The sequence below is a fragment of the Rhagoletis zephyria genome, unplaced genomic scaffold, assembly GCF_001687245.7.
Source record: "Rhagoletis zephyria isolate East Lansing unplaced genomic scaffold, Rhagoletis_zephyria_1.1 Rzeph_scaffold_00883, whole genome shotgun sequence".
NCBI classification, from domain to species: Eukaryota; Metazoa; Arthropoda; class Insecta; order Diptera; family Tephritidae; genus Rhagoletis; species Rhagoletis zephyria.
In genome coordinates, this window is record NW_016157967.1 from 2,460 (window position 1) to 13,627 (window position 11,168).

Here is an 11,168-nt window from a genome sequence, read left to right on the forward strand (position 1 = left end):
TTTTTGGTGCGTTCTCTCGGCATTGGCATTTAGAGCGCTTTTTGATATGCGCCTTATTTGCATTTCAATTTGTTTGTTATTTTAATAGTTTTGTTAAGTTTTTGTGATTCTTTTTTAAAGGTCAACAATTTTTTTTGCTATAAAACTTGCTGAAAAAGTCACGGCCAGTTTTACTTTAATCTTGAAAATGTAATACTCGTATTGCAAAAATCATGATACAAAAATATAAGGTACTAGTTCCAAAATGTATTAAAAAGGTAGTAGCAGTAGAGCAGCTTTCATCAATGCTGCCCGAAACATTAGCCAACAGCAGGTCAATGAGCAGTCGCTGGAGCGGACACCGCACCCATGGGCCTTATTTGTTTTGCACTAGTAGAGTGAGTTCAAGCTCAAGAATTTGTACTGAATATTTTTCGTGAACTGGTAAAGTTTTTGTAAGATTTTCTATCAGAAGAATGTGTAGATTTTTTCTGTTGATCTGAAACAATAATATTCCTAGGTACATACATATGTACATATATATACATATCGTCGTTTAGAGTACAAAACCGCGGATCGTGGTTCTGCCAAAAACATATTTGCTCACCGGAAGCTCGTTGCATCAAGTCCTTATTCATTCATACTAAAATATCGATACTTAGACAAAAAAGAAGAGATAATTAGGGATGAAAGAGAGAACCGTCTTGGAATAGAACAAGTTTTACACTCTTCTATGAAATTGGGGCAAGCTCACATACGAGGTTTTGCATTTTCTTGATAGGCGGTTTTGTACTTTAAATGACGATATGTAATATATATATATATTTTTTTTAAGTGTAAATCTCTACGTTTAAAGCTCTAACAGCCGAAAACAGATGCCACAGCCAAGCCAAATTTATAATGCACTTTCCAGCGCGCAGTAGTTGTGTGCAACAACATTAAAACTCACATGAATGTATTTATGTAGAAGATAAATATGCCACTAAACTTACCAATGCATCACAACAGCTAGTTAATAAAAAAAATATAAAATTATAGAAAACATATTATCTAATAAAAAAAATATACTTTATAAATGATTTATGTATTTAAAAATAAAAATAAGTAAATTTTATTGTTTTATTGTAAGGAAAGGATACGCTACAAACAAAAGTGGGTAAAATAAATCAAAACGTCAATGAAACTGCATATATGATAAATATGTAAGCAAAATAATAACAAAAATCAAAAGAATTCTTAGCTAAACTTTATAAATAAAAACTAAAATCGTATTTATTTATTAGTATTGTATACATAAAAAAATTATTGCTGAGTAGCAAGTTTAAAAGCTTTCTTTTATTATGAAAGAAACACATTAAAATGTAAATCAAGTTGCTGTTTCTAGGCCAGAAAGAATGAAACAACAAATAAAATTTAAAAAAGTAACTGCGCATTACGCCGTACCACCTTACAAGTAAACAAAATTATGTGCGCCGTACACCCCTGAGTCTAAGTGCAAGGCAATTTCGAAAAAATAAAGAAAAATGGTTTCTGGCCGAATCTAGAGGTCGGGGTTTTCACATTTTTCGGTGACATCTACACACGGCAATACAATTTTGTTTTAATAATTCTACTGAAATAATCTAAATACGTCCTTAGCAAAAGTTGTATGAGTGTTCGAGAGCTCTAATTTACTGGCACTAGGGTGGTACATTTAGGGCAATAAAAAATGAGATCTTGTAAGTAAGTACTAGAACCGGATTCTTGAGACAAAAACAACGATATATCACGCTTTAAGAACCGGCTATAGATGCCAAAAATATGACGAAGAACGTAAAAAGGCGGCCCTTACGTTCGGCAAAAAAAAACACAATAATTTAACTGTAACAGGGTGGTACGTTAGGGTCCACTTGAGATTCATGGCCTTGTTTCTAGGTGTTTAGAGCAAAAAACATTTATCCACAAGACAAGAACATCAATATGTACAGCTGCGGTCAACGCATCAACAAAATTTATTTTTAGTTGCGTTCACGTACGTGTTAATTAATGAAAGTTATCGCGTACGCATGAGGAAAGTGACATTTCATCTTGAGGGGAAGCTGTTAATTTCTGCTGGAAAATTTTTGCCAACTGCAATTTGCCAACAGAAAAACAGATGGTAGGAACTTACGCAAATCACAAAATTGAATTTGATGGTTTGGAAGTTAAAAATGATAAAATGCGACTAATTAGACTTGTAAGAACTAAGTAGTTATTCGTTTAATCAATAAACTGTGTTAGGATAACACTTTGTGATGAATTTTTGTACGTTTTGAATCTAACGCATTTGAATGTAAACAAAAATTCGATCAGCTGTTCGTCTAACTCGCAAGTTTCTGCAAATTTTCTGTTCGCGTACTATTCTGGATATTTTTCTCTTATGAGAGAACAGCTAACATTTCGCCGGAATTTTGCTGTTGGATGTTTTTTACTGGAGATTTTAAACGAATGTATCTTTTATATGGAAGAAAATGCTCAACACCCTCGGGAAAAATTTCTAAGAAATAAACGTTAATATTTAGCGACTTGAAACTTGCACTTAAATTGAATGGGCTACAAAACTGCAATACAAGATAAAAATGTTGAAATTTTTGGAAATTTGATTAATTTTTGTAAACTTTATGTAAGCTAAACTTTTATTTATTTAGTTTCTGTTATAGATCGAACTATAATTGGAATGAACATACAATATATATCTATATAAACATAAGATGCAAGCAACACCAGTCGGTATTTTTGGTGCTATTATTTCGACCGCAACTGTACATCATACTTTAAGATCCCGGTTTGAAACTAGAATTTACTTTTCATAATATTCCAGAACCGCTTTAATTTTTCAGCTCGATTCAATTCGTTATTATAAAATTTACAAGGGGCCTATTGATCAATTATCCTGTTCCAGGTAATAAATGTTACATAATAAAAACTAGTTGAAAATAATGTAATAAAAAAATTTTACCAAGATAAAATTAAATTTTTTTTGAAGAAAACTTTTAGGAATGCAATATTATAGCTCATTAAACCTAAGTGCAAGTTTCATGTGGCTAAGAAATCGCGTTGACTTTTAATATTTTTTTTTTTAGCTGACAATTAGGTATTCCATATAAAAAACATTTCGAGCACACTTTATCTGGTAGAAAATGCCTAGCACCGTCAGCAAAAAAATTGTTAAAAATAAAAACGAGTTCATAGCCACTTGAAACTTGCATTTTTTATTTTATAATTTAATGGGCTGTAAAACTGCCTATCAAAAATTTTTCTAAAAATTCACAATATTCTTATTTAATCTCTACTTTTTCTGCACTTTGTACTAACAAATTTCATTAACTAAATAAACATTCAAAACTTGAAAAAAAAATTTTAGGAATTGCCTTGCATTCAGGTGTGTACGGCGAACTTTTTTTCTAATGCGGTCTACTGCGCATACACGCATACATAATCATATGAGCAAGCAAAGCAAATGTAAAGCAGTGTCTTTTAGTAAGTTAGGCGTTTATAGTTGTTGTTTGTTTTTTTTTATTGTTTTTAATTGTTAATGCAAAGGAGCAGGTGAAACGAAAACGAAATTAGATGCTACTATTTAAAAAATGAGTGAACCAGTTACTCTTGTGCACTATGTATGTATGAAAAGTTATTATTACTTTATAAATTAATTACGAAGCTTAAAAGTTTAAATGGCAAGCATTTTAACAATAAGCCTTGCCACCAGCATATTGATTGATCTGACCAAAAGAGCACGCAGATTTGGCTAGGCGTTACAGCAGAGCTGCAACTCGAACTAATTATGGCACAAATGTATTTCAAATTCAAATGGAGTTCAAAGCAAATGATTAGTGCTCATCGCAAACTGCATAACTTACACTTTGTGTTCATGCATACATATGTGTATGTATGAAAGTGTATTTCTAGCAATTCAGCAAAATTACTTTCGCCTTTCTTTGTAAAGGGTTACAATTTGATGTGAACTAAAACGACTTGAAAGCAATACTTTGCAAAATACACAAATGTGTAAAGATGCCAGGCATAAAAAAGAGTGATTATTTTCGTTTTCCTAACTTTATAAGTATAACTTTTGTGAAAAAAATTAAGATAATTAAATTTTAGGCGTAGATTTGCTAATAGATATGGTTTATAGCTGTGCGGTAGAGCAACCATTGAGCTTAACAAATTAACAAAGCAGCTGTAGCTACTACTTACAAACAACTTTGTATTCCAAAAATTGACTTGTGTACGTATATATTATTTATAACTGCTTCTTTTAATTGTTAAATATTTACCACTGCTACTTCCGTCAATTGATTGCTCAGTCGCACAGCTTAATTGTTACTACTAAAAGCAATCCATCGAAGCAAACAAAAAAAGTGAATTGAAAGTTATGGCCTTATTTCTCAACTAAAGAAAAGCTTAATGTACTACACAATGTAGCAACTATTAAATTACCAATGTATCGTAAACTGTATTATATTATGTATTTTTAGTTATGTACTTATATATTTAGAGCGATATATGTACATACATATAAAAATTATTTAAACCTTCTTTATAAAGAAAATACATAAGCATATGTAGGTAAGAAAACCACTTATGTAAACTATTTGAAAAATACGTATGAGTAGTAAAACAAAAATATAATCAACAGTTGATTGAAAAAGAAATAAAAACATCAATAAATATTATTATGCAAAATATTTTCAATAAAAAAAAAAAAAGATTTCTTTTTAAGTTTATAGCTTTTTTAACTCATGGTTTGGCCGCTGTGGTGTAGTCATGGGAGTAGCCAGGTAGGGGCAGGGGGTTCTAGGCAATGCCATGCAATTTTCTATACGACTCGAATCTCTAACAACGACTTGCACAAGGCACGCAAAATTTCTAAAAAATTTTGAAATCTGGATCGCGGATTGCGATACCGTCAATAAATATTGAACGTGTAGCACTTTCAAAACGCGATCCATACATTTCGTCAGAACATCTTTTACTCTCATAATGCGAACATCGAAAATGTATTCGCTCTCGGTGCTTAAAACCTTTCAAAAGAAATTGAAAATATGTTAACACAGGAAATTTTAAAATAATTGTGGAATGCATTATCTGTAAATTATACGCCCAAAATAAAAATATTTTCTTGTGTCATAATAAGCATTCAGCACAAAAATTATGCAAATACTGACGCGATAAATATTGAACATGTAGCATTCGCGCGCGATCCATCAATCCATCAATATGGATCGCGATCCAAATATCGTGATAATTACTGGCCGTGTGACAGGGCCCTTAGTATTGGATTCTATTTTCCAACACTGAGAAATGAGTGTAGCTAACTAAGGGCCGATTTCATAATAGTTGCGTTCCAGATGCTTAACGATTTGCAGGTTTATACAGGAAGTCGTTCCAGGTGACCACCTCCCATAAGGTTTATTAATGGAGAAAACAGCTGTTCCTGCATATCGTGAATATCGTGAAGCATCTGGAACGCAACTAATGAGATTAAAGAATACTTTAAAACTTAAAGGATGCTTTATTTAGCTGATCGATTTCATCTAGCAACTTTAAAGTTAAAGGTGCCCACAAAGGCTCTTTAGTTAAATACCCAAAATGGAAATTTAAATGACATAAAAGGTCCCTTTTGTAAGAAAAAAGTATGTAATTTTCGTAGCATAATTACATATTAGGTTCGTTCGCGTAGCTGTTAATTGTTCATGTTTAACCAAAACTTACAAGTTTTTGCGTTCGCGTACGCAAAAAAGTTGCAAAGTAGGGGAAATTGAGAGAGCAAAGTGACATTTCATGAGGAGAAGCTGCTGGTTTCTGCTGGAAAAATTTTTGCCAACAGGAAAACAGCTGATCAAAAACAGCTGGTTGGCATTTACGCAAATCACAAAATTGAATTTGATGGTTTGGAAGTTAAAAATTACAAAATGCGACTAATTAAACTTGTAAGAAATAAGTAGTTATTTGTTTAATCAATAAACTGTGTCAGTATAACACTTTGTGATAACTTTTCGTACATTTCAAATTTTACACTTTTGAATGTAAACAAAAATTATATCAGCTGTTCGTCTAACTTGCAAGTTTCTGCAAATTTTCTGTTCGCGTACTATTTTGGATATTTCTCTCTTGTGAGCGAACAGATGACATTTCGCCGGAATTTGGCAGTTGGTTGGTNGACAATCAGTAGCCCGTTTCTGTAACTTTTCTCTACCAATTATTTCTCTACTGGTAGAGAAAATACGTCACTCTCACCTACTAATTAGCAGTAGAGAACCATGAACCAAAAATACAAGATCACCTAATCAAAGAAGCAGGAAAAAAGTATATTTCTGAGTGTTTTTGACATCTGCCTAAGAATGAAAACAAACAAAGAAAACGAAAAAGGCGCGGTGATTGAGCGCGATTAAATTGGTATTTATTATAAAATATACAAAGTGAAACTTGATGACAATTAGCAAAAAAAGTTCATAAAATATGGTTTTCATGATTGAAAGTGTTTTACAATCGCATATCATTACCACGGGTCGATTTTTCAATGCCAACGTTCTGGCCACAAACGTGCACCCATCTTTCACGCAAATTTACGCCTTTTGGCAAACCAAACATACGCACAAACTTGTTCCGATCACACAGCACTTTATTTTATATCATAAATATGTAATAAACCAAAATTTATAATTAAAATCGCTGCAGAAAACACATTCAATCGCTAAAAAATCACTACGAAGAGGTAGAAGACGGTGTAAACAAAACCGAAAAACGTCAAAAACGCTACGAAAACTTTTTTCTGAAAATCGATTACAAATACAACGATGGCTGATTAGGTGATCTGTAGTCGTTGGTTCATGGTAGAGAACAGAGCGGCGAATTCATATCTCAATTCGCCTTGGTAGAGAATTGTTACAGAAACGAGCTACAGCTGTTGCAATTTAGCCGAGATCAGCAATGCCAACTCTGTTATTTTAATTTAAATGAATCAAGGCGAATTTATACAAGGTGGTGTTACTGGCGAATTTAGTTTACAACAACAACAATCACATGTTTTTGTATTACGGGTGTTATGTCAATTTTCAATTCGCGATATTCACCATTTGCTGGAACAGCTGTTTTCTCCATTAATAAATCTTATGGAAGGTGGTCACCTGGAACGACTTCCTGTAAAAACCTGCAAATCGTGAAGCATCTGGAACGCATCTAAAGTTTACCTGTATTTTGTTTTTGCTTTTGATGGGTATACTGTCAAATCAGTGAAAACAAAATACAGGTAAGGCGAAGAAATCAGCTGATTTTAGAACACCACCTTGTATAAATTCGCCCTGAAATGAACCTTTTGTTATTATTCAATTGTCATTGTATTATAAAAACGATTCTTGTTTAAAATACATTTAAATTACACTTCCAAGTGAATTTCCACCCCTGCCAATTTGAATTCAAAGCGAATTAGACTCAGAACCTGCCTGAATAATTGTTATTTTTTAATCGATATGTTTTCGATCAAAAATGAAATTAAAATGAGTTAAAATTTGACTTGGATTTTCTCGATCAATAATATAATTTCCAATTGATGTAGGTAGGTTTTTTCCTTATTTTGTGCATAGCCTTTTAAAAAATTTTTGCTGAGTAATTTAAGAAATCTACTGCTAGTATGTATGTACATATATAACATGACCCTTGTATTTTTTTAGTAACCAAGTATATGAAAAAAATAAAAAATAATTTAATTTGGAAATATGTATGTATAATATTTTGTCGCGTGCTCGTGGAAATATCACACTTCGATCTGGTTCCTAAGGGAAATACATATTATTTGGTCTGTTGAGGTGTGGAAATATGAGATTTTCGATTTTCATGTTTTATGATTTCGTTTCTTCTCAAGTTATATTAATCATAATTGACTTTAAAGAAAACTTTATTTGAGAAAATTTGTTTTTCTTTATTCCGCGAATTGGAAAATCGGACAAGCGAGTGTTTAGTTATTTAATATTTCATGACATAGATACAGAGTAAAGATTTACTAAAATTTCTTCTATAAATCGGTGGAAATACATATCATAGTTTGATCCATGTACCATGCAGTGATTTCAATCAAACAAGAAGTGGATTTCCAAACTACTTGAAAAATAGGCTAAAATAAAATAGTTCGCGGTTTACTTCAATCAAAACGGACGTTGCTGCTGTATGTAGTACATTGCATCAAAAGGTTAGCTAAGATTCTTATTAAAAGGTTTCTTAGCAAATTATTATTAAAATAAAACTGCATCGATATATTTTTAATCTTGGGACTGATTTAACGGAACTCTCTGACAAGATCTGAATGAAAAGTGCAAGAATGTCTTTTTAGCCTTCTTGTATGACAACGGGGAGTAGTCTAACGGGATAGTAATGTCTGCTTTACGAAAGAAATAACTTACATGTTACCCACAACTCGCTACAAAGCGACTACTTACTTTTAATATATTTCATTTGTAACTCCCCAAATTACATACATTAACGGTCACGCCACTCTGTAGGCTTCCGTTAGCCATACAAACAAAAAGTAGTTTGTAAATAGAGGAAGTGAAATTTTCTTCAAAATAATACTTGAAATTTATATTTTCAATGTTATTTTATTTGTGCATTGATAATTTTCCTTATTTTACTTACACATATTGGGACTATCCATACAGCAAAAAATGAATGGCACTTTTTAATTTCCTTATCCTCAAAGCAACCCTGTGAATTTCCGCAGCCGAATGTAAACAAGAAACAGCTGTTTAATTAAGTAAAAGAAAATTAGTAAATACAAAGTTTATGGGCTCTGCAAATTAGATATATTTATATATTAGCATGCATAAGTATTACAGTAATGATGTGATAACAACGATAAAGTAAATGCTGGTAAATCCATTAACATTCCTGAAGAGTAGCCGACACGGAGAGAATAACTACATATGTACATACATAAAAACGTGCCACATACAAAATCCTGAATACAGAGCTTCAATTGCAACTCCCAAATATTTCAAACATCAGTTTTTATCCAAACAAAAATGTCACGATCATTACAGCAATATCGTTATTGTTTTATCGCTGGCGCCTTTGCTGCTGGCGGCAGCTTCTTTGGTCGTGCACCAAGTCAAATTTCGGAAGTACCTTTATTAGCGAAGCTGTTTTCAACGGATGCAATTTACTTTTTCGGTAGGTAAAATATTTAAGTACTATACTTATTAACAAAAGCTTATTTAATTTGCACTTTTTATGTAGAGTTGATTCTGCTGCGCCTACTCCCCATTGCATTGATGGTGATTTGTAATTTGTTGAATTGGCGTTACTTTCTCAAAGCGCTACAATGCACCGAACAAACATTGACCGCAACTGTGCTAACAGCTGCTGCCAATTATATGCTATCGGTAATAAAATTGTTGCAAATAAAAATATTTGTTTTATATGATATTAATTTAAATACATAATGATTGCTTTATTAGTTTATATTAGGTGCACTTGTGTATCGAGAAGTATTTACACTGCTATCAACTGTGGGTGCAGCATTGATAATTGCGGGGCTTTGGTTTCTCTGTAAGGCACAAGAACAGCAAAAAGCAAACGAAAAACGTAAGAAGCTTACGTGAAGAATAAAATTAGTTGGTAGTCTATTAAGTATTTAATTGTACAGAAAATTAATTTAATGGTTGCGTTTCTTTATACATTCCGGATAATCCGATTTCAGAGCCAGAATAAACAGAACGCGTTTGAAATATACGTTAGCATATCATCAGGAACGTTCTCAAGAATAAGTAAACAAAAAAGTTTATTCCCAACGCTCAGAATGAATAAAGAAATGCAGCCAATATAAAATATGCGGAAATATATTATATTAAACTAGAGTAATTTCATTTGCAGGAATACTTAACACCTTGTAACGTAAGTATTTAAATTTTTTTCTGGGTGTACCGCGTTTCATAAATTTCACTTGTTATCCTTGTAGAGTGAACTACGCCCCTTCAGGGTGCTGTCTGGGTCTCGCCTTCATGTTTGCCCTATGGTCACCTGCCTATCGATCATTTAAGGGCATTCATTCAGCCCAATTCTTAATACTCCCGGGGGAGTTTGTTCTCCGTGAATCTGTTTCTCCCGGAAAATAAATCCTCCAATAATTAACTACCAGGGAGTAGAATTTACTCGGAAAACTTGGGCGGGGGAAATTCGAACTTCAAAGACGCGGTTTGACACTAGTTTGAGAGCTCAACTAAGCCATTTAATATAAAAAGTCCTCAGGGAATTTTTATTCATGATAGGAAAAGAGAGAAAACTCCCAGGGAGTTTGAATTCATAATCGGCCTGATTGTATCACACGAATAGCTATTTATTGTCAGAAATGTATTCGAAGATTTGCCGCTGACAGCCGAGGGACGACCGCTATGAAAGAAAATTGACCAAGGTATTACCTGAACCAGCCCAAGTGGTAAACTTTTAATACCGACAGTAGATAAAACTACCTTTCCACTACGAATTGACGGACGAAGTCCAGAAGTTCATGAAACAACCTCTGGACCCAACTGAATGCCGTTTTGGGCACACACCCACTCGACGTGGACGGGACAGAACTTTGTCTGCCTCGGGAGACTCGCACCACAATAGTCCAACTTCGCTCTGGATATTGCAGCAGGCTAAACTCGTACCTGAGCAGAGTGAACGAAGATGTGAAAAAGATGTGCCCAACAAGTGAATGGCATGCGGAGAGTCGACGCATGACTCACGGCACCTCTTCGCATGCCCGTGTGGAAGTCGCGCACTTCCTGGGTCTCCTCTTAGCTGAACCAGATGTCTCGAGCGGGGTTTAGTAGCCCCTACAACAACCTTTCCACCATGACCACACCCACACCACGTTGTGAAATAATAAACTTGAGATTTTTTTGTAATTTTTGTTTGTTGTTTCTTTCTCTTTTTTTAATATAAGTAATATTTTTGTATGATTTATTTGTTGTTGTTTTTTATCAATTAATTTTAATAATAATAATAGTAATAATAATTATTATAATAGGTAGGCGTATAATTACTTTCCGTTTTGCTCTTCACTTCACGTTGAAATACTAAACAAAATATGTTTTATCAGCTGAAGGCAAATACTAACGACACAGACCATTTTTTATTCATTGTTTTTCAAATTAAGCACGCTTAAAGCCGCTGTAGCTTATATTATTTTG

At 33.2% G+C, this 11,168-nt stretch overlaps 1 protein-coding gene across 1 annotated transcript; it reads left to right on the forward strand.

The window, feature by feature from the left end:
• The first annotated feature begins 8,715 nt into the window (after positions 1–8,715).
• Positions 8,716–10,190, forward strand: LOC108361921 (uncharacterized). The gene is made up of 3 exons (XM_017614700.1): positions 8,716–9,162; positions 9,229–9,374; positions 9,450–10,190. The coding sequence occupies exons 1-3, from the start codon at positions 9,015–9,017 to the stop codon at positions 9,591–9,593; spliced, it is 438 nt and encodes a 145-aa protein (XP_017470189.1). The 5' UTR covers positions 8,716–9,014; the 3' UTR covers positions 9,594–10,190.
• Positions 10,191–11,168: the final 978 nt, after the last annotated feature.